The sequence below is a fragment of the Phoenix dactylifera genome, chromosome 3, assembly GCF_009389715.1.
Source record: "Phoenix dactylifera cultivar Barhee BC4 chromosome 3, palm_55x_up_171113_PBpolish2nd_filt_p, whole genome shotgun sequence".
Lineage (NCBI taxonomy): Eukaryota > Viridiplantae > Streptophyta > Magnoliopsida > Arecales > Arecaceae > Phoenix > Phoenix dactylifera.
This window is the reverse complement of record NC_052394.1, coordinates 5,005,649-5,029,544: the sequence shown is the minus strand read 5'-3', so window position 1 is coordinate 5,029,544 and position 23,896 is coordinate 5,005,649. Positions and strand designations below refer to the sequence as shown.

At 36.7% G+C, this 23,896-nt stretch overlaps 1 protein-coding gene across 3 annotated transcripts; it reads left to right on the top strand.

Moving 5' to 3' along the window:
- The first annotated feature begins 499 nt into the window (after nt 1-499).
- LOC103702128 (nardilysin-like) lies at nt 500-23,192 on the top strand. Of its 3 annotated transcripts, none has more exons than XM_017841594.3 (19): nt 500-1,102; nt 2,926-3,001; nt 3,582-3,628; nt 4,794-4,906; nt 5,116-5,189; nt 5,295-5,390; nt 5,479-5,598; nt 5,747-5,980; nt 7,547-7,692; nt 9,142-9,298; nt 9,690-9,845; nt 11,594-11,973; nt 14,125-14,274; nt 15,703-15,885; nt 16,346-16,549; nt 16,954-17,060; nt 17,274-17,427; nt 18,110-18,231; nt 22,753-23,192. In XM_017841594.3, exons 1-19 carry the CDS (start codon nt 758-760, stop codon nt 22,997-22,999), a joined length of 3,111 nt encoding a protein of 1,036 aa, XP_017697083.2. In that variant the 5' UTR covers nt 500-757; the 3' UTR covers nt 23,000-23,192. The 3 variants fall into 3 exon arrangements, with proteins under 3 accessions (XP_017697083.2, XP_008782651.2, XP_038980284.1); XM_008784429.4 differs by having other exon boundaries at nt 503-1,102; nt 7,544-7,692; XM_039124356.1 differs by lacking the exon at nt 500-1,102 and having other exon boundaries at nt 4,802-4,906; nt 7,544-7,692.
- The last annotated feature ends 704 nt before the right edge of the window (nt 23,193-23,896 follow it).

The window sequence follows — 23,896 nt, the reverse complement described above, 5'->3', positions numbered from 1 at the left end:
ACCGGTCTAGGACCGGACCGGTACGTACCGGCCCGTACCGACCGGTACGGGCTGGTACGGCATTCCATGGTCCCAATGTTGATTGATTCTATAATTGAAAACTAATTCACAGAATTATGCTACTTGATTGTGCATAAGACAAAATCTTTTCCATAGTTTCGATACTTGTAATCATGGGTAAAACTATCGACAGGTTGGAAAAAGAAAGGTTTTGAAGAAAAATAACAAAATGTACGAGATTCAAAAGAAATATATACATAGTAAGAGGATATAATTTTGTACATCGCCTGCATCAACTTAAAATTTGAAAAAAGGTGCTTGGCCTTCCGTCCGCATAGACCGTTTTCGTATGGAATCTATGTACCGTTACCTTGTCTCTTCTGCCGATCAGCGAGTACCATGCGGAATCCCGCATATATTCCAGACACACGCACCCAGGAAAACTATGTCCACCCATGACGACACTTTAAAGGGCACCCCAGCCACTGAAAAATGCCGAGATCCAGCTCAGCTCCATAGGTGTCTCTGGGGGTCTTTTAATTGGTGTAGGAATTTCCTATAAATTCCACTCTTCTCGATCGCCGTCGGTAAAACCTGCGAGTAGTCATTAGGTCAAAGCGTTCTCAAAGAACCTATCCATTCCATCGGAGCATCCGGGGGAGGGGAGCGACTCTCTTTCTCTGTAGCTCGCGACGGGCCCCCGGCTTTGTTACACTCCGTTCTCTCGCTTGGAAACAGAGGGGAGAGGGCGGAGACAATGGGGCATCGGGTTTCGGAGAGTGCGATCATCAAATCCCCGACCGACCGCAGGTCGTATCGAATCATTCATCTCTCCAATGGCCTCACGGCTCTCTTGGTGCATGATCCTGAGATTTACCCCGATGGGTTCGCGCCTCAAGAAGAATCTGAAGGCCGAGCGGTTGGTGCTGACGTGAGGGAGGGAGATGACGACAGGGATCTCGAAGAAGACGGCGAGGATGACTTCGATCAAGAGGAGTACGAGTCCGAGGGTGAAGAGGAAGAGGAGGACGGGGAAGAAGGAGAGGAAGATGGAGATGAGAGCGAGCAGAAGGGGAAGAAAGGGACTGCTCCGACTAAAAAGGTATTTTTTTTGGGGTTTTCTTGGTATACAACAGTGGCACGCGGTGTAAAAAGAGACTTCTTGTTTGCTTTTAGTGCTTCTTTGATGTTCAAAGCGGTTTCTTGATGTTGCATTCTTGACTTGTAAAGCATGATAGAAATTACTCTAAAGAAGTAATCGTTAATTAACTTGATTATCTTTCTTTAGATTTCTTGATTGTTTTCAGTAAGAGGTTGAACCTTTATGCAGCGGCTTCTTGGTATGAACCAGTTGATAGTATCACATGTGTTCTGGTTTTCTATATCGTAGATGAACTAGCTGTAAAAAGTATCTTTTTAATGGGATTTGAGTAACATTTTCTTTGGATTCTTGATTGTTTCTTGGAAGGACTTGGATTTCTTGTTGTTGGGTATGTGGTCTTTAGGAATGACCTGCTTGATAATATCAAATCTATTAAGGTTATTTCTATGAGCATTTAACCTATGGAATCATGTTGTTTGATTTCTTGAACATCTTTTGTACTGATGGTAAAGGAAGTGCTGATTGAGAAGATAATGACATTCAAGTTTACCTTGCAGACATTGATTAAAAATTGAAGCTTTGGCTTGATAAGCGTCAAATCTCTTCATATTTGCTATTGGACAAAACCCAAGTTATTTTAGGGCACATTGTTTTTGCCCCCTTCTTGTGTCTACGTGTGTTGGTGGAGGGGATTGGGGGGTGGGGGGGCTGGATCAGTACTGATAGACATTAAGCATTGGTTCAAGGGTCATCGCATACAATAACAACCCATGTTATCAATCTCTCTGCGTTGCTATTTTATTTTGTAGAAACAATGCTTTCGTGATGAATAGGAATTAAATATGAAGCCACTCAAGTGGAAATCATTCTGTAACTTTTTTGAATATTGGAACTCTTTGAGAAACAAAGAAATTCAGCAGGCTTCAGCTGATCAAAATTCTCATCAGAACAATATTGTTCTTCCGCAGTCTTGAAATATAAGCAGTGCGTCTATGGTTTTGCCTGCCTGATCTCTTAAGAACTCTAATATATGGTTTTCTTTTACATCACAGATAGTATTCAATGGATAACTGCTTATCGATGCTCAGGAAACTCATTCCCTGTCACATTTTCAGATGGAGGATGATAATGCTGTAGAAGAACTCTAATTTATTAATTTCATAGGGTGTAAGTTGAAAAGTTGCCAATGATAAAAACTCCAGAATAGGGTGATTAGCAATAATATGAGACACGTAAGATAAAAGGAGGAGGGTAATTAGAAAAAATTGAGACATTTAGATTCAATAATGACTTTGTTATTTTAAATAGTTAAAACAGAAGAAGTGTTTGGACTTTAACCCAGTGGTCCGTGAAATGTTTAGCAAGTCTTGGAATCTTAAAAAACGGCTTGTGGCTCACTCATACTACACGACAACTTAAAAAAGATTTAAAAATTTTAATAGATTCAAGATTTTGACTAAGGTGCCTCACTTGGAGACATGAAATGCCATGGTTGGATTTATTAATAGTTAACACCAGTCATTTACTAAATCTTGAATTAGATTGAGATAATCCAACTGACGGGTTTTTGTTTCACTCTTGACTATAGAAAAAAGTGAATTAGATACTTCTTATGGAATTTACTTATTGCCGTATGATTCTATTTCCATAAATCCTTCAGATTTGTGAAATGGCATGTTGCACTATAATTTTTAAATCTTGGTCTAAATTTTTTACATATATTGAATTTCAGGTTCAATTCTTTTAATTTTTTGTTCTGTATCTCGGTATAATTTTAGTATCTTGGTTTGTCAAGTTATCCTTTGAAATACTGTTCTTTTCAGGCTGCTGCAGCAATGTGTGTAGGAATGGGCAGCTTCTCTGATCCTTCTAAGGCACAGGGACTTGCACATTTTTTAGGTCTGAGCACTCCTCCTTTGCCCTGGCTTATGTTTTCTTGGGGTTCTAATATAGCATGTAAACATTGTGCTAAATTATTTACCTGTTTATGCATTAAGGTTTTAGCATTTGGCTGTACTATGATCTTTTTCTGTAAAATTAACTTTCTCTTATCCATTTGAGTTGCTTTACCTTGCCATTATATCATCTTCCATTAATGTTTCGGTCATTATTTTTTGGCCTTTGGTGTTGATATGCAATGTCACAAATACACTCTTGGAGGGGAAAAGTGCATAAAAAACACGAAAGGAGGGGGAAAAGTGCACAATCTTCCATGTAACCTAGAAGTAGTTTTCTTTATGCCATTCTCATGCCCCTCCATTGTTTTAATGGTCTTTTTCCTAATCATGGCAAGCATCTCCTTATGCCCTTTTTCCGTATACTACATGTGCTGTAATTTTTATTAATTAGCATGTGGTTGATAAAATGATAAATAGTCTGTTGCGATAATGGATTTTAAGGGTTGTGAAACTGCTTGTTGAATATCACTTAAAATTGCTATTTACTGTAGTTGATATTAATTGAAGCTCATGTTGTACAGAGCACATGCTTTTTATGGGGAGTTCTGAATTTCCAGATGAAAATGAGGTTTGTATGATCTTATATCTATTATTATCTTAACTTTGGATGAGCTTGCTGTCTTGATTTGAATTTGAAAATCTCTTAGCCAGGTTAATTAATTGAGTGAAATTTTTGAGGAGTCAATTTTCTTATAATGGGTACTATTCCTGTATCACTGCTCTCTGATCTTGTATTGAGTGTAGATGCCAAGGTTCCTGCCATATAGACAGTTGTCATGGCTTGTAATCATTAGGTGCCGGTACGAGTACCCAAACTGGTACTTAAAACCTTGGTACCAACCAACCATGTCAATGGAAATCAAATGGGAGAATAAAAAATATCGGAAGCTCAGATTTTGAGAAAACATTAAGTGAAATGTTTGTTTTGCATCTGACCTTATTGGTGTACAGGTGCTTAATAAAGCTCTTCTGAAGGCTAAATTGATAGAATGGTATATTCAAAATTATGATGTAGTGGGACAGATAGTTTAACTGTTACATACTGATCTCCATTTCGAAGCATGGCCTTAACTGTGACATTAATTTAGGCAGTATACACTACACATTGGGAGTGGAAGGTTGCTTTTTCGAGACATGGGAAGCAATTGAAGCATGCTTGTGGGGTAAATAAGGGGTTAATAACTTTAACCATACATGCCTAAACTAATCAACAAAATGGGACCATCTTTTTTAATCTTATATGTCTATGATAATGGTCTAAGCAAGTCAAATTAACCTATCTTTTCTAGCTGGCATATTTGTACATTCTCTTTGGTTCTTTTTCCATTTATCATGGGAGTACCTTGGCATCCCTTTGCTCCCAAGATACTCACAACTTTTTGGTTGTAAGATTAAATCTTTAAAATGAACGGTTTGTAGGAGACATATTTCAGTATAATTTCTTTGCAATCTGCAATGGAACAAAAGCTTGGAGAGGTAATTACTTTCAAGTATAATAATTTAATATTGTAGAAAAGGAAAGAAAAACATATGAAGCTATTGAACAACTTCCTAGTTAGTTGGAAATTTAACATTAAAATGCTTTAGCTCATCTGGAGTTATGATTGGAGTAAGATTGATTCAGACCCATGATTCTTCTTACATAAATGCAGTTTCTGTATAAATTACAATTTGTAGCTATCACGGTGGCTCAGAAGCCATTTATATCGCATTTTTAAACTTCTGTTTTCTAGTATGATAGTTACTTGTCCAAGCATGGTGGTTCATCAAATGCTTACACTGAAACCGAGTACACCTGCTATCACTTTGAAGTCAATCGGGAGTACCTGAAGGGAGCCTTAAAAAGGTAATGACTTATATATGTATCAAACATTTATTAAAGATGGGACACTTTTATGTCTTTTTTTTATTTATGTTCATTTGATGATGTAGTACTCTAGTATGTTTCTGTTATCATTCTTCCATCTATAAAATCTTTAAGCTGATCATGCAAATCATAAAGTCAGCTTACAAGTGTATATGGGCATGTTTTGTTGCCTAATTTTGTTTTGGCAGATTTTCTCAATTCTTTATATCACCATTAGTTAAGGCTGAAGCCATGGAACGTGAGGTCTTGGCTGTTGATTCAGGTAGCTAAATTTGATTAAGTTTGTGAACCTTCATTTTTAGCTTTATTATGCTTTCTATTCTGAGCTGATTTATTTTGTAATTTGGTGAAAATGATTCTGATATAGAATTTAATCAAGTATTGCAAAGTGATAGCTGTCGTCTTCTTCAGCTTCATTGTCATACATCTGTTCCTGGTCATCCTTTTAACAGATTCTTTTGGGGTATGCTTGCCAGATTGCCCATTTCGTGCAGTTTATTTTTGTTCCAACTCGTTCCAACTCACAGGATTTGACACTACCTCATCTGCAGGAAATAAAAAAAGCTTGATTGATGCTATGGAACATGGTATCAAGTTGAGAGAAGAGATCTTGCAGATGTATAGAGAAAATTATCATGGGGGAATGACGAAGCTAGTTGTGATTGGGGGAGGTGAGGTTGCAATATATATTTCCATGCTCCTGCTACATTTATTAATCAAATTTTTGAATTTGGTAGAACCAATAACTATTGCTTCTGGATGAAAATCTAGTAATATTATCAACTGTTTTACATCACATTTCTGTCATCATTATTGCAGAGCCCCTCGACGTCCTAGAAGGTTGGGTAGTGGAGCTCTTTAGTAATGTCAAAACAGGGCATCCTTTAAAGATGAGCACTAAGATTGATATTCCTATCTGGAAAGAGGGTAAAATTTACAGGTTAGAGGCAGTTAAAGATGTTCATATGTTGGAATTGACGTGGAAATTGCCTTGTCTTCATAAAGAATATTTGAAGAAACCAGAAGATTACTTAGCACATCTCATGGGCCACGGTATGATATTTTCATGTTCTTATGATACTTTTATGCTTGGCAATGAATGTGATAGGATTACAGATACGTTGATTTTAAGTTACTCTTGCTTCATATCAAGTAACTATAGTTTTAAATTGTTCAGTGAATGTAATAGAATTACTATGCTTAATGCTTAAAATTAACAATACTTGCTGGGCAATGTTGTAGATTCGGCATTGTTCCTTTAGAATAAATTGCTGTGACTGTGACTTTAATCTCCCTTTCCATTCACTTGAACATATACTACAGCTTGAATTTTTTCAGGAGGAAGAGATAAGTTCCCCAATCATCTACTTTTATACTGCTTTAGTGTTTTTCCCCCAATTGGGGGACCGTTGCTGGCAAAGAAGGAACAGATATAATTTCGTTATCACAGGCTATATGTTCCTCTTTTTAATAGAAATTAGTAGGTTATTGTGCTTGTTGGTTTGAATAGCCCTGTGGTGCTATTTTGTCATGCATTAATTGTTTTTAGAAATAGCTGACATGCTGCTTTGCTGTAAAGATTAAATTTTTAATATAAAAGGTGCATGCTAATGATCAAACAAGTAAGATATGATTGTTATCTGCACTATGTAGTGAAAGACAGAATGATGTTTGAAGGTATATATAATTTTTTCTTGCTCAAAGAATTTTTAAGAAAGCCATTACAGGCTTATGTGCTTTGTGATATTTGGAAAGGAAAATTTGTGATTCAATTGTGTATATAGCCGGTCCTAAGCCCAGATAAAGGAGGAGGGTTGCAGTTGTTTGATGGCAAGTGTATAACTGTAGTCACATCATATAAACACAGAGTGGAATGGAGGAAAAAGATCCATGTGGCCAACCCCAACTAGTTTTTTAGGATTAAGGCTTAGTTGAGTTATGGAAAGGACCTCTTGTTTAATTAGGTTAGACAAGGACAACTTGGTAAGAGAGGACAGAAATTTGGAATAAAAATAGTAACGTTAGATTTAGAGACGTTTATAGTGGTTTAGACTGTAGACTTTGGATATAATTGATAACCAATAAGAGTATTAGAAAGAGGTTTTCCATTTTTAAGTATGAGATACGTAACAAGTTAATCTTGTTATAAATTAGTGTTCACTATGATGAATTTGAGGCTATCCTATATGATAAATTGTATTTCAGATTACTGTTCTAAAATAGTTTTTACTTTCTATAAGGTCTTTTTGATTTTCAGGAGGCGTTAGTTCAGTGTATAGCCTATTGTATCTGGATATTGAGGATGTCCTCTCTGGCAGTCTCCAACAGTATGTTATAAGTTATAATGATGGCTTTTGTAGCTTGTGATAACCAGAATGTTGTTGTGTAAAGCACTTATGTTATTTATCCTAGATTTATTGTGTAATTTACAAACTAATGTAGAACTTTAATTTACATAAAATAATACCCCCTTCATCATCATCATCATCATCATCATCATAATCCTTTTTTGATTCTGGACTTAATAAGTACTTTTCTGGCCTATGCAAGCTTGATAGTTGAATTTTGCTGTGCTTAAAGGTACATAAACTGATCAAAAAATATATTATTTTTCAGAAGGTAGAGGAAGCTTGCTTTATTTCTTGAAAGCTAAAGGATGGGCCACTTCATTATCTTCTGGAGTCGGTGATGAAGGGATGCGCCGTTCTTCAATTGCTTACATTTTTATCATGTCTATCCACCTTACTGATTCAGGATTAGAAATGGTATGTACAATCATTGGATATAGTTTTCCATCAAGTGCAATATTTTTATCTTTTGCCTTGTTGGACATTTCAATGATTCAATCTATTTTGGGATAAACATAAGTTGTACTTTATCTTGTAACCAGATATAAAATGTTTAATATATTTGGTAAGAGGCTGATCTTCGCATAATGGTAAGGTTGCTGCTCTATTGTAACCTAGAGATCACTAGTTCGGAGCAAGAAATAGTCTTTCGGCAACCGAGGGTAAGGCTGCATACATCTGATTTTTCCAAACCCACAAGAGCCTCGTGCATTGGGCCACCCTTTTTATTCAGTAAAACCAATATCTTTTCTACTATAAGTAGCATTAACTCACAAATGAGGAATAACATATACGTTCCATGAAGAGAGCATCCCCGATGATGACCAAACTTCGAAATTTCAACACTTTTATTTGTAAATTTTAATAATAGATGCTAGCTTGGCACTCCTGTAAGTGTCTAATCTACTACCTGCAATTGTTATGCAATTTACAAGATGCCGTTTGTGCTTTTTTGTTCTCTTCTCCATCTATCAAGATAACTTCTAATTATTGAATGAAAAACTCTGTGCTCTATAGACTCCTTGTGGCATTTTAGCACCTTAAGTAATATGGGAAATTTTATTAGTTCAGAAATCAAATTTGACTTTTCTGGCAAACACTAGTAAGGTTTGTGTTCTTGATAAATTCAGAAATCATCCCTTTGTTGATGGTGGAACCCTAATCTTAGTTGCGGCGTCGTTGTCGGGAACTCGAAGCATCAGCATCGTTGTTATCGGCATCATCATGGAAAAAGAGTCAAGGAGTATCGGGAGAGGGGAGAGGAAGATCGGGAAAGAGGGAGAGTGCAGGAAGGAGAGAGGAAGAGTAGGATTGAGAGAGAGGGGAGAGGGTCCAGAGAGAGGAGTGAGGAGAGGATTTCTATAACAATCCTCCTCAAACTGGATCGACTGGCCAAACTAGATCGACTAGTCGAACCATCCCGGTTACTAGCATGTTTAATTCGGTATGTCTTGAATAGCCCGGTTCAGGATGGCTTTGCAATTCTTGGGTTGAGAAGTTCTATGTTTTGTTCTCTATTGAGATTATTGAAAAAATATATATAGTTCAACTTGTCTATGGATTGGAAGCAAATTTCTCTCTCGCTCGTCCCCCTTCTTTTAAGATGCTGAAATTTCCAGCAAACCAAACAACTGAAAGGCTTTTGTCCAAGGAAAAATTTCTTGGTGTTTTTTCTTTTCCACAAATTTCCTTGCAACCAAACAGATGCTTAGTTTGGTTGATCAACATACATGCTTGTAGTTTGTACATTTGAATTGTTGTGCCCTCTTTGATATTCATTTTGAATTGCCTTTCAAACTAATTTATATTTATTTGCATTGTTTATATTGGCCAAGACTTTTTCTAATATAATGCAATTTTTGGCAGCTTTATGAGGTTATTGGGTTTGTATATCAATACATTAAGTTATTGCGTCAATCTACTCCACAAGAATGGATGTTTAAGGAACTCCAAGATATCGGAAATATGGAGTTCAGATTTGCTGAGGAGCAACCTCAGGATGATTATGCAGCAGAACTCGCAGGTTTTGCTTTCATTTTGTCTTCTATTCCTCTGATAAAATTCATCATAAACGAACTCAATTTAGTGATAACCAGTAAAGTTAGGAGCTGTTAGACAGATCCAGTTTAAATTTAGTGCTGACAAGCCATGATATGTTGATATGCTGGAAAAATGGTTCGGTAGCTCTAAATTCTTCTTTTCCCTTGTGTATATTGTCCTCGATCTCTGAATTTTCATTGTTAGGATGGTTTGCCTATAGAACGTTAACATCATAGGTAGTAACATATAGTTTGGTACCTAACATTAGGTAGTTCTTGGTTCTGTCTCATATGTCTGTCACATACATCTGTCACTGACCTTACTGATCATCACTCTCCCCCTCTCTCTATCACTAAGTGAAGTTTTTGCTGCAGAGAATTTGCTGCTGTATTCAGAAGAGCACATAATTTATGGAGAATATGCTTTTGAACTGTGGGATCCAGAATTGGTAGAACATGTTTTGAGCTTTTTCACCCCAGAAAACATGAGGATTGACATACTGAGTAAATCTTTTGATAAGCATTCAGAAGGTAATTTTCACCTGTACTGATCCTTCAGCTGCTTGACATGGGATGCTATGTTAGCCTAGTAGAAATTTTGTATGTATTGGTTTCACTAGTTATTATGGAACATCTTATGTGTATATGGACTGGAATTATGAACTTCTAGCTCTCTCTCTACATACACACACACACACACACACACACACAGAGAGAGAGAGAGAGAGAAAGAGAGAGAGAGAGAAAATTAAGCTAGAATGCTTTTGAGAGCATTTGGCCTCAAATGTTTCCTAGTGATAATCAGTGATGGACCTTTCAAAATCAACATCCATACTGTTGCATGATCAATTTTACAGAAAATGCCTAGAGATAAAAAGATTGTCTCTTGATATTTATGTGGAGTCATATTTTGTGCATCTTGTAACCTCATGTTTACATGAGAACAAGGTCTTAGCACAAGAAGTGCTTTTTGTTGCCTCAAAGATATTTGGGACCAGTAGTGTTGACATCACATTGTTATAGTTCGTGCACTTCAGGCATATATAAGCGAGGCTATATGAGGCTTTGGAATGTCTTCTAACACACATGTTCAGTTCATGATTTATTTATACATTGGAGTCTTGTTGACCAGAAACTAATAGAACCTTATGATTATACACAAAAATGATGTAACAGTCTAGGTGGTTAATTTGAACTATTAATGAAAGCATAAATTATGATTTAGTAAATGCATCACTGCAAATACATTTTATTTTTGATCTTTGAATATAGATTTTATATCATAGAGTAGTAGGTGCTTTATATGAACCCCTTATTCTGGTGACTTTATGATATGACTCTGGCACATCTGGTGGCTTAGTCCCCTGTTAAATTCTTGTATTCACTTCAAATCTGATTCTCAACTGTTGGGAATTTAGGGTTTTATATTTTGATGCAAATAAATTATGCATTACATAGATAGATTATGCGTTGAGATTGTGGGAACAGTAGTTTAGGATTATTGAACATTTTACAGTTTTGACTTGAGCATTAAAGGCTAGATTTCGTATTGTTGTAAGGATTTGCTGAATAACTGGTGGATCAAGGCACAGGATGAAAAAAAATAAATTCTCTCAAACAGTTATGTAGTGAAACCCAGTGAAGCTGCCCATTAATCTGTGATTTCTGTTATACACATGCATCTTCTGGGAGAACTTGGTTAGAGATGATGCTATATATTTTACCAAAATAATTTGTTAAAATTGCCATTATTTTTCATTCATGTCAAGCATTGTAAGCCCTGGAAATTCAAGTCATATGCATGGTGAAGAAAATTATCTGAAATTGGCATTCTTGTCAGATCTTTCAATGTTGAAAAAAAAAAATTGATACGTCGTTCTGACTTGTCTTATTAATGGTGCTATTCTGCTAAAATTAATGCATATAAATATTGCTTGAGTTATCTTTTTTTTTATTTCAAAAATAGATAGACAATCATCTGCACTTGTTCTACACTTGCTGCTACTGTTGCTACTTTCATCTGTTGGAAGTATTTTCCATTTCCTTGTCCACTTGATTAAATTTTGAAAGATATACAAGATTCCAAATATTGCTTGAATGTTTAGATATCCTGAGGCAATATAGCATAATAAAATCATGACATCATGCTGAACTACTATATCTGTGTTAGCTGACTTGTCTTAATTACAGACGGGGAGAGATGAAAGTATCATTGTGAAACCATTAAAATATGAAAGCATATATAACCTGATGTTGAATACTGTTTTTGTCAATTGCAGCCATTCAATATGAACCATGGTTTGGGTCCCGGTACATTGAAGAGGACATTTCACCGTCATTGCTCAAACTTTGGAGCAATCCTCCTGAAATAAATCAACATCTTCATTTGCCTTTGAAGAATGAGTTCATTCCTCATGTCTTTTCTCTCTGCAGTGCTAACATATCAAAATGTCTATTAGATACTAACCATCCAAAATGCGTTGTGAACCATCCATTGATGAAGCTTTGGTACAAGATTGACTTGACATTTAACGTTCCTCGAGCAAACACATACTTCTTGATTACTGTGAAGGATGGATACAATAGTGTGAAGAATTGTGTTTTGACAGAGCTGTTTGTAAATCTTCTTAAGGATGAGTTGAACGAGATTTTGTATCAGGTAACATCATCAATCAACATATTTTTTATCCGTTCATGTTATTTTAAATTATCCTAGAGTTTGCGTTGTACCTGAAGGTAACTATTTTGCCAAATTGTAATGATGTTGATTTGATTTCATATTGATTTTATTTCCTTTTAGTTGCATATTACAGTTATTGAAGCAAGTGATACCCACTTATACCTTTAAATGATTTATACCCTGCATATATTAAAGACATACTAATGCAGGACCACATATTTTGGTTAATTTGACCTCATAGTTGTTAGTTTGGATCTGAGTAGGACTTAATATATCAGGTCCTTGTTGGGTTTCGTTAGGTTTGCTTTGAGGAGTTCTGATTGGTATTGGTTGAGGTTTCTTGAAATTCTATTTTTTGGATTCACTAGCAGCGCCAAATTGGAGGCTATAAGAGGATTTGCATGAGTTTTTTTTTTAAAAATATTTCATTTTCTTCTGAGGGTGACTTGATGAGGCCAGGCTATTGGAATTGTTAGCATTGCACAATTTTATTAATTAATCGATATTATACAAAATAGAGATATTATGGTCTCTTCATTCATTTAGATAGTTTTCATGTATTAGAAATGTTTTATGCGAGTTGATGGCATATATTTCTTATAGGATAACTTGACATTGACTATTGCCAGCAGGGCCTTTTACTGCAGTGTAGAGAAGTGAGATCAGAAAAATAGCTTTATATCTGTAAGAAAACACTTTGTGTGAAACCAGGCTTTCTTATGGTGAAACACCACTATCCAACTGATGCAACTCATAATCTTCTGCAAACCTGACTCTGTAATAAAGTGAAACTTTAAATTGTATTTCAAGAAGATAGTCTTCCTTTTAGCTATCATGTCGTCAAATAGACAGCAGGATGGTGTCTACTTTTTATCCCTCTTTATCGTCTGAGATAGGTTGATTGATGCAACTTAATGGTTTAAAAAAGTTTGTTACTAAGAGTTTGGCTAGGTTTAAGATTAAGTTTCCATTTGAATTCTACTTACATGTTCAATAGCAAGCAGATTCTAGAAGTCATAATGTGAATCTGTTGGTTTGTGTTAGTATTACTGGACATTTTTTATGTACCACTTGACATAATACAGTTGTTAGTGGTGTTAAACATTAAATTTACTTTAGAATGTAATTCTAGAAGCCAGATTCTAGAAGTCAGTAATTTTTTCTGATCAAAATTTACTTAATTCAAGGTTTTATTTGAAAATTTTGATATTTTGCCATCTTGGTTTTTCTCCTTATAGATGGTTATAATTTCTTTATCTAAGCTTACAATCTAAACTGTTTCTTGGTTAAGTTCCTTTCTAAGCAGGGCATGACAACTTGAAATATTTGTTAATGTGACTCTTGATTAATGTGATTCCTTAATTGTCTTGTTCAAGAATGACACTGCTTCAAGTTTCTATTCAAGAAGATAGGTGCAGTGCTTGTAGAGGCTTAAACATGTTTTCATCTAATCGGATGGTACATCTCTGGTAAAGCATGAATTATCACTCAAAAATTGTATTCAAGTTGGGTTATATGTTTGGTGGATACTTAAGATCGATTGTGATGCTTCAGTTGACCATTGACAAGGCAAGAACATTCCAAAAGAATAGCTCGATGCTTGGTAGGTGAACTGATGCCGTGTATTCAAGGAGAAAAGATGAGTTGGATGCATTACTTGTTTTAAATGGCGAATATCCAAATTGTACACTTATAAGATGCCATCATCCCTCGTGTATAAAACACAACATCTTTGTTACCTATACCCTCCTGTATAGCCTGAAGTACCCCCAACCAGCCCTTAAATATGGACATTCCTATGGCTCTCAGACACAATGCTGTAATAAGAAATTCTATATTGAAAGGATCCGATGCTTGGATATGCAGGCGTACCTAACACAAGAATCTAAAGTCCATGTAAAATAGCATAACAATGATATTAAGAATAATTGTATATGTGCAAGCTAATCATAATTCTTTGAAACTTTAATTTCTTTTAACACTGTCAAAAAGTTATTGCATTTGGATGCCAGATTTACCTTTCAGATTCTCAGAATTTCTTAATATAGTCCATATTTGATACTAATGTTCGAGCATTTATAGATTATTGCTTATTCTGATTTTAGTTTATACCTTTTATTTTATATGTAGGCTGGTGTTGCCAAGCTGGAGACATCGTTATCTATTGTTGGTGACAAGCTAGAGTTAAAGCTGTATGGTTTCAATGACAAATTATCTCTTTTATTGTCAAAAATATTGACATTATCCAGATCCTTCTCTCCAAATGTCGAGCGATTTAAGGTATTTAGATGACAATAGCATTCAAAAGTTCATAAATTAAAAGTTATTTAATCTCTATAGATGGATAAAGAAATCCGTGTTGACTTTTATATGTTTATTCTGCTTGTTTTTCCCATTTTAGTTTACCTGTGTTGATATTAGCTGTTTGTGTCAATTATGTTTTGCTAAAGCTGCGCAATTATATTAAATAAGGTTAGATTTATGGAGCTGGTTTACAAGGGCAAGCATTCCACGCGAGAAAGGATAGACTTGATATATGATGCATCTCCCATGTTTTTGCCACAAGTTATAAAGCATAGATTCAGATACCTGATCGGGATATGACACGATATAGATATGACAAGACTTTAAAAAGTATGTCGCTATATGGCTGGGATACATTGATGAATATACATATACACATACATCTAAATGTGTGTGTATACGAACATATATGTAATATATGTATATGTGTGTAAAATATATACATATATACAAATACATACAAACATATATCTATCTTTCTATGTGTATATATAGAGAGAGAGGCTAGGATGCACTCTAGTCATGTCTATTTTGAGAAAGCTGAGTTTTGTTTGAACTAGAAGAGAAATCTGACCCGAATTGTGCAAGTGCGAACCTTAGTAGCATAAGTAGAGGCTATAGATCTCAGTTTATAATTCATCAATGAAAGAAAAGGGGACCTAGAACTTTCACTATATTTTCTACTTTTTTCTAGATCGTTTTGAGAGGTTCGAGTTAAGCAGGTTGAGAGAATTCTTCCTTCTTTCCAATCGAATCAGACCTATAGAAATTTGATTATTCCTCTTATTATTTCTTTAGTTATCCTTATATAAGCGACATGCCCAGTTTGTCTTTCTCCCCTTCAAGAATTTCCTTTTCCCACATGCTTTCAATTTTGTAGCCATAATTAACTTTCTAATTATGCAGTTTTTCTAAACAATTTTTTTCACTTCATTACATAGGATTTATGATTCAGGTGTCATTCTCTTCCACTGTCATGCTATTTACCATATGAGGTGCTAGATGAAGATGTCCCACCTTGTAGCTTGAGCAGTTTCTCTAGCATTCTAGCATCTTGTTAGAAACACACGATATTGAAAATGACGACATATTACATAATAAGGTCAATACATCTGAAATTATTGCTCATATTAACTGTAGTATACAACACCAGTATTCATGTAAGCACAAAATCAAGAGTTGATAATTCCACTGTTTTCTGTACTTCTTTAATTGGGTTTTTATTGAATTGAAAATAGCCCATATATTAATCTACATTCTTTGTGTAGCTTCCAGCTAGTCTAAAGTGTACTGTTCTACTTTTTCCCTTTTTTTTGTTTTATTTTGGAGAATATGCAGTGCTGATTTCTCATGTGATGCGTCTTGCTTAATTATGAGTTCTTTGTGTTTTGGAACTTTGACCAGGTTATCAAAGAAGATATGGAGAGAGCATTCAGAAACACCAATATGAAACCTTTGAGTCATTCTTCCTACTTGAGGTTACAAGTATTGCGTGAAAGCTTTTGGGATGTGGATGACAAGCTGTCCTGTCTTGTCAACTTATCTCTTTCTGATTTAGAGGCCTTTCTTCCAAATCTTCTAACTCAGGTAACTGAAAGATTTTGTTTGTTTTGATCAGCTAGGACAATATCAAGGTTTTGAAGTATCGCTACAGATACCTGTATCGATACCTTATGTTGGAAGATATTGTTCCATATTGATGCATGGTGAATCTGTTGGCACTAGCATAGAAAAAATTGAGGTGAAATAATATGCTCCGATACAATACTGGTACAAGGGGTGTACCAGTAGGCATGATCTGGTACAAACTGGTACACATGGGTATACACCACCACTTAGATCCTTGGCTCTATATTATCTACTGCTTCAGATCCTTGACCCTATATTATCTACTGCTTCAGTTTTTATCCTCCATTTTCATAGTAACCCTCCAGCTTAACGCTTTTGGATATCCCTGAAAAGAAAAGAGAAGATGTTTTTTTTTTGTTAGCAGTCCCTTGTTTGAACATTGAAATAAATATGCACTTTTGTGGCTTCAAACTTGCAGTTGCATATAGAGGGCCTCTGCCATGGGAATCTATTAGAGGAGGAGGCAATCAACATATCAAATATATTTACAAATATATTTTCTAGAGAACCTCTACCAGCTGAGTTTAGGCATCAAGAACGTGTTCTCTGCCTTCCTTCCGGTGCAAGCCTTATTAGAAGTGTCCGTGTGAAGAATGATCTTGAAGTGAATTCTGTGGTTGAGGTAATCAATTTTCTTTCATTTGCAAGCTATAATCCTTGCAGATTATGTATACTTTTATTAGTTAACTCATGCATTTTCCTGTTTTACGTACTATTGATCAAGTGGCCAGGTGCCAGCCATTTGTGATGATGTCTGACACAGATTAGCTGAAAGGTTTGGGCCTCAAGCCATGTCACTGCATATGGTAAGTTGGGAATTGAAGTACACGGGGTCCTATCTGACATGGCTTGAGGACCCACCTTGCCTGCAAATTGTGTCCTGGCACATGATATGGATGGCTTGTTGCTCTTCAAGTTGAGAAAGCTGAGCTATGGTCTCCGAAACTTATGGCAAAAATGGTTCGGTGTGCAGGACTTTTTTGTTTTCATGCAGTTTTTCTGAACCATTTCAATTTTTAATGGCAGCTATATTTTCAAATCGAGCAAGACGTAGGTATGGAAGCAACCAAACTGAGAGCCATTACAGATCTTTTCAGCCATATTGTTGAAGAGCCTTGTTTTGATCAGCTAAGGTAATATCGTGCTATAAGCTGTGAAGTAGATAGAAGCTTTCCTCTCATTTGGTTATGATCTATTCTGCTAACACATGGAACTATAACTTATTCCATATCTGCACCACTTTGAAGTAGTGCTGTCTGGAGCGATATTTGCTAGAAGGTATACTGTGTAGCTAGGATTATTCCTATTTTATTTATAATGGATGGTTCCTTCTATGCTGAATGCAGGACAAAGGAGCAGCTTGGATACGTTGTTCATTGTGGTCCACGGATGACTTACCGTGTTTTAGGATTCTGCTTTCGTGTTCAATCGTCCGAATATAGCCCAATATATTTGCACGATAGAATAGACACCTTCATTAGTGGTCTCCAAGAGTTTCTGGTATTCTCCCGACTTTGCACATGAGGATATCGCATCCTATATATTATGTTTTACTGCTATTGAAAAAGTTCTTTTTGAAATATGATTTTTTCAATCATTCATATTATGGCCTAATTCTCCATTGACACAGGATTTTTAAATTCTTCATCACAACTTCCATTTAGGTCATTTTTGGCTTGTTTCCTTCATGAACAAACCCCTTTCTTTATTGTGGCCTTCTTGAATGTTTATCGAAACATATCATTTCTGTGGCACTTAATATGTGTTTGGAGCCTTTTTACTGCCAAGTGCCAATTGTTTCTGATATGTATGCAATCACGTTGCACCTCACACCCTCCCTTTTATCATCATGATTTTTCTTTGCCATCTACTTTATCTGGCATTGTTTTTTTTTGTTCTGATTAAAACTGCATGTTATATATTGCATTTACTACTATAAAATATTGAAAAAGTTTCATCATCCTTTTCCTTTTATCATAGATCTACTTATTGCCATATTCTCTTTTGGCTGAATCTTTATTACTTTATTCTATGGAAGCATGCTGCAACTTTTGGATTTTAATGTATCAATGTGGAGCATTTCAGTGGAACTTTAGAATAGTATCTGTCATAGTTTGCTTGTTTTTCTTTGCATAACTGTCATTGTAGCATCTATAATTCAACTAATTCTTTTATTTTATAGGATAAGCTTGATGATGAATCTTTTGAGAATCATAGAAATGGGTTGATAGCAGAGAAACTGGAAAAAGACCCATCACTTACTTATGAAACGGGTCACTACTGGAGTCAAATAGTGGAGAAAAGGTACTGATATTCCTCTCTTTTCTTTATCTGGTTTCTTGCAAACTGTCACTGTGATGCTTTTAAACTTGCGCAACTGGCAACTAAATTTATGGATGAAGATGTGATCAATTCACTAGGCTTTAACAATTAGAATATCTTGATACATGAAAATGCTATTTATATTTTCATACATGTGATCCATGACTGCTCGTTATTCATACATGAGACATGCTTATTGCAGGTAAGTGCTAGCATATCATTGACAGTGTTAGTTTAGTGAAAAGATCATGTTATGTGGTGTTATTGTTTTTTTAGTATAAAGAGAAAAGAAATGAAAGGATGTGCGATTTTCTTGGTGTTAAACATTTAAGATCTGCCAGGTGTGTATTTTGGTCTTTTAAAACATATGGTAGTTTAATGTGTGATTAATGTAGAGGACATTATAAACTTAAGAAATAATGATTGCAGGTAATGTAGCTATAGATGGTCCTTATTGGCACCAATCTGATGAAAATAAGAAGTGGCGGTTAACATTAAGGTGGCGAGAGTTGTAACATGTACTAAACAAGCACTTTTTTTTTATTCTTTCTGCCCATATTTGTTTTACCATGGCATGCAATTTATGGGACAATAAATTAGCACTGAGATAATAATGATCCCAACATGTAGTGTGAGGTTTGAGATCCGATTTCGGTATCAGTTTCAGTCCAAACTTGAACCTAATTTTTTTGATAGTTTGTGAAATTTTAGTGCTAATGATTGAAAAACATAGAATAAGTGTATGCACATGCATAGTATGTACATATGTCTGTATAGAAATCAAGAAAATGGAAAATCGGAAATTCAATGGAAGTTGAGAAATTGTATATGATACTTATACTAGAGGTAATCTAACATGGATTTGGTGCAATTTTGCTGTGTTTCCTTATAAACAAATCTTGGGGTGTCTGAAGCAATATAACCTTTGGTTTTGCCTCAAAGTATCTGCATCTGACTCTTAGACATGGGTATTGGTATGACACTTGGGCACAATTCGCTTAAAGGATATTTTTAGATACTAGAAGGATCCAGCACTTGGAGATGCATTTTCATTTGGCTATGTTACTTAGATACTCCATTTGTAAGGTTTTTGAAAGTGGCGACACTCCGGACTTTTAGACAGCAGGACATGGCACATCCTGTCTGGACACTTCACTTTGAAAAGTCTTGTTCACCAAAACGTGTCATGCTGACATCATCGAAGATTTCCAATAGCAGACTCTCAATTTCAAGTTCTGGATACTTTCACTGAAGTGTGATTATGCTTTTAAGATAAGGTATATAGTTACACTGACACCTTAAGTGAAGTGTGATTATGCTTTTGGCATAAAGGTATCACAATGAATTATCAATTTAAGTATCTTAAAACATCTTAGCTAATCATAGCAAACCTAACAAATAACATCCACTTGCAAACTGATGGCTGGTCTATTATTTTGCTTGTTGGACAGCATGCATCTTTTCCTGTCTTCCCCCTTTACAATTTCTTTTTTGTCTTTGATATAAGCATCAAAATAATGATTCCTACATGCATGTATGCATGCTGTCAAAACTTACTGGAATTATCTTCGAGTTTTCTTTATACAACTTAGGTTATTTAAAACCTCTAACTTTTCCTTGTGCCATTCACGCCATTCTACTTGAATGATGAGCTGAATCTTGGCTTATTTGATTAGTTAACATTCAGTACTGTTAAGATAGGGTTTTGACTTTCATTTTGGTCTTTGATGTAATTCCATTAATAGAAAACTAACTTTTTCATCTTTGTAACGTTAATTAAAAGTTTTCTATCAATGGATTCATTAGTGGACTATGACCAAAGATGAATGCTTCAAAACAGAAGGCTGGTAAGGAAAATGCAGTGTTTTATATATTCACTTTTGGAGATTATCTGAAAGAATTTGGAGGGGCTGTTAGTGACAATGAATGCAAACCTACATGGTAGACGGAAAGACCAAAATTATTGCAAGGCTCAAGAACTTGCAAAAGAGCAGGTGTGCTACTACAACATGGCATGCAGCAGAAAACATTGGAGTAGACATATGGCTGCCACGAGATTAGTAACATATTTGCATAGACATATGATGGAGTTTTGTGGTAAAATAAAGAGCCAAGGTACTTCTGGCCTTGGGAGTGCAATGGCTTATCACAGGATTGAGTTACCATCACCTATAACTTTTCAGTTGCAAATCTACAAGATCAGACGCTACGGCCATGCCCATAGGCTAAAGTCATATTTTAAAAATGCAAAAATTCAACTCAGCTTGAAAGTTAGCCAAGTTAAGTTGATTCAAAGACTGGGCTGAGTCTTGAACAGCAAGACTATAATATATATACGTATATTATACTGAATATTGAATATACATAAATACACACAATATATACACATATTGTTATTATTGGTGTTGTTATAAGTTTGTTACTGAATACTGATTTTTAAAAACATACTTGGATGCAGAACCCTAAATCTATAGTTTACTGTTAACATACAATCGATGCGTTAATTTATTAATTAAAATAAAAAGTAGAGACCAATGATTATATGACATGCTAATCAAGTACTATTTGCATGTTGGTGTTGAGTGCAAGAAGGGGCGGCCAGTAGAACCTCTCGTAGCATTACGGGAATGATGGGGTTGGGGTGGGTGGTTGAGGAATAGAAGCCCCATATTTTTCACGGTAAATACAGTAATGAGTTGCTTTAGGTGAAAATCTTAAAAATATGGTATTGAAATGGACTATGGTTAAATGATGGAGAAAAATGACTTGGACTGAGTTTCTAGTAATTCGGCGAGTCAACTGAGTTAAGACTGATCTGAAACCTGAGTTTTACACGAGCCGAGTCTCCCACTGAATCGGCTTGAAAAGTTGCTGAGTTGAGTTGACTCAGCCGAGATTCCAGTTGGCTCGATTTTTTTTTTTTTTTTTTTGTAACTGTTGGCCAAACTGTTACATGAGCGGTGAGCCGGCAGCTCAGTCCAATTCTATAATTTTCTTGGCCTTATGCCCTACTGCCATATATTCCCAGATCTGCAGTCTGTGGCCACTTGTGGCTATTGTTGTCAGATATGACTGCACCTGTTTGAGTTGCTTAAGAAAGTCCCAGGAATTAGTGAGTTACGTTGTGGAATGGAACCCTTTGGGACTGTTTATTGTTGCCAAGTTCTCAATGAGATCTCACCCAAGTTAGCATAACTTGACTATGAGATCAAGAGAACTCAAAGTTTGCTATTTCCAAATAACGCTTCCTCTAAGTTAGCATTACTTTGGCTATATGTGTGTTGGATTAGTCTGGTGGGAATAGCTGGCCTGATGTTCTCGGAGTCTCATAATCAAGGCCATGATGACGTATATATTGTATCTGTTGCTGGAAATTGGACCTGGGGGCGGCCGCGAGCTGAGAGGGGAGGAGCTCCGCTGCTGGAACGGTGGGCGGCGGCGCGTCAGCTGGTGGCGTCCTCCTGGAGAGTCCTGCAAGAAGCCGGTGGCCGGAATCTCCGGCGCCGGCCCTCCGATGCTTAAGTCAGAGGGGGCTAGTATATGAGTGTGGTAAAAGAGGAGAATGTTTGTTCTTTCGTCCCTTCTTTCCCCCCGGTTCCCTTTTATAGAAGGATATTATGTTACCTGGGAGGTGACACAGAAAATTGTCTTCTTCGTGATAATTGGGCACGATCATGCTCATTAATGGCGTTGTGGAGAACGAGACCGGATCAGACCGGAGCCAGCGAATTGTCATGGTTGATCGGACCTGTTGGAGTGGTTCAACCGCCGGCCGTGGTGGGCTTGGGGTTCGTAGATAGCAAGTGCATTAATTGCTGAGTGAACCGATGATCAGGAAGAGCCATAAGCTTTGATGGTCCAGTGATCCGGAGATCATCTTGGGCCGTGTTCATTTAATGGTTGAGTGCACTGGAGGCCCGCAGGGGTCACACGCATTAATGATCGGGTGTGCCGGAGGCCTGCGGAGGTCACGTGCCTTAATGGCTTGACGATGGTAGCAGAGTACGGTGGAGTTGGATATCTAGTTGTCAGATTCTCTCTAAGGGATTAGGCTGGGGTCGAATATTTAGACGAGGCATCTTTAGGGCTCGGCACCTGGCCGGGTGCCGAGCCGAGCCAGTTGCTCAGTGGGGTGCCTTTGACTCGAGCGTCTCGAGGTCGGCGCGTTCTGGTCGGCGTCTCCTGGTCGGACGCTTTCTGGTCGGGCACTTTTCTGGTCGGGCGCCTTTCTGGTCGGGCGCTACTTGGGTTTTCCCGTGTTGCGAGGTTGGGGCCCCCTGATCGGGCGCTTTCCGGGTCGGGCGCCTTCTGGTCGGCGCTCTCTGGTTGGCGCTCCTTAGGCGAGTGCCTCCGGACCAGCGCGACTTGGGTTTTCCCCCAACAGTATCATTTACTAGTTGTATGTCAAAGCTCAAAATATAAATTTTCTTCAATTTTTCATGGTTGGATTTGGAGGTGGAGATAAATTTTCTTTACTTAATATTTTATTTATCTGAACTGCAGGTATTTATTTGACATGTTGAAAGTTGAAGCAGAGGAACTGAAAACAATTCAAAAGAGTGATGTCATCAACTGGTACAAGACGTACTTGAGGCTGCCATCATCCAAATGTCGACAACTTGCTGTTCATGTGTGGGGTTGCAATACCAATTTCAATGAGGAACTCAAAATGCAAGAAAAGTTTGGAAAAGTTATTGAAGATATTGATTCCTTAAAGATGTCGTCTGAGTTCTATCCAAGCCTCTGTTAAATAAATACCATTAACCTGGCAATCATATTGAGCCCTTCAAAATTGTGAGGGCTTATCTGGTAATTCTGATGGCAATCATGCTGCTTCCTAAGCCAAGAAAATGGGGAGCTTTTGATCCTTGATCAAAATATTTGTGTGAACTACTATTTTTTCACTAACAAATAAAATAAGAGTTGGCTGTTCTATCTATCAATCTATCTATCTATCTATATATCTCTGTGCGCGCCAGAGCATGTGCACATGCTACGTGAAACGTTTAAAGGTTCTGAAGTTATTCTCTGGTCCGACTACACTCAATCTTCTTTCCTGAACAGACATAAATAATATATATTTGATTTATGCTGCGAAACCAAGTATTTGACCTTCTAGGAGTTGAGCATTCTCTGTTTCACGTAATCTGGGTTCAATTGCCTGTTATTTGGTAATTGCTTCTCGGAGAGAATCAGAATGCCGGGATGGTGGTTTGGCATAAAATGAGACAAACAACACGTACTTTCCTGTTGATGTTCGGAGGAAATCATGTACGTGGAAAGATGTCCTTCAATGCTATCAGGGCATTATGTATTACTTTTTCATCCAAAAAATATGTCAACGTGACAGGTTTTTTTTTGTCAGATAATAGGTGATGAATGCAGATAATCTTGATACAATGTCGCACAGCTTAAAAAATCCGGTGAGGGCCTGTTTGGATCAAGCTGTGCAATCCAGCTGGATTCCCAGGACCACAGGGGAAAGGGGAAGACATAAGCCAGGCCAAGCCTTTAGAGCGGATGGCTTGAACCTGCTCAGGTCTTTTTTTATCCTCCTTGCAGGATTGAGCTGGGAGCCTGGGAGGGGTCCGGTTGATATCAGCTGGGCAAGGTGTTTATATTCTGTAATACTAGAAATCATATCATG

Bases quoted from the DNA above. Each gene is read 5' to 3' on its own strand.
- LOC103702128 (XM_008784429.4), top strand. From the start codon at position 758: ATGGGGCATCGGGTTTCGGAGAGTGCGATCATCAAATCCCCGACCGAC. The intron at 11,974-14,124 runs GTAACATCATCA...TTTTATATGTAG, and splicing joins TGAACGAGATTTTGTATCAG to GCTGGTGTTGCCAAGCTGGA. The intron at 18,232-22,752 runs GTACTGATATTC...TCTGAACTGCAG, and splicing joins AGTCAAATAGTGGAGAAAAG to GTATTTATTTGACATGTTGA.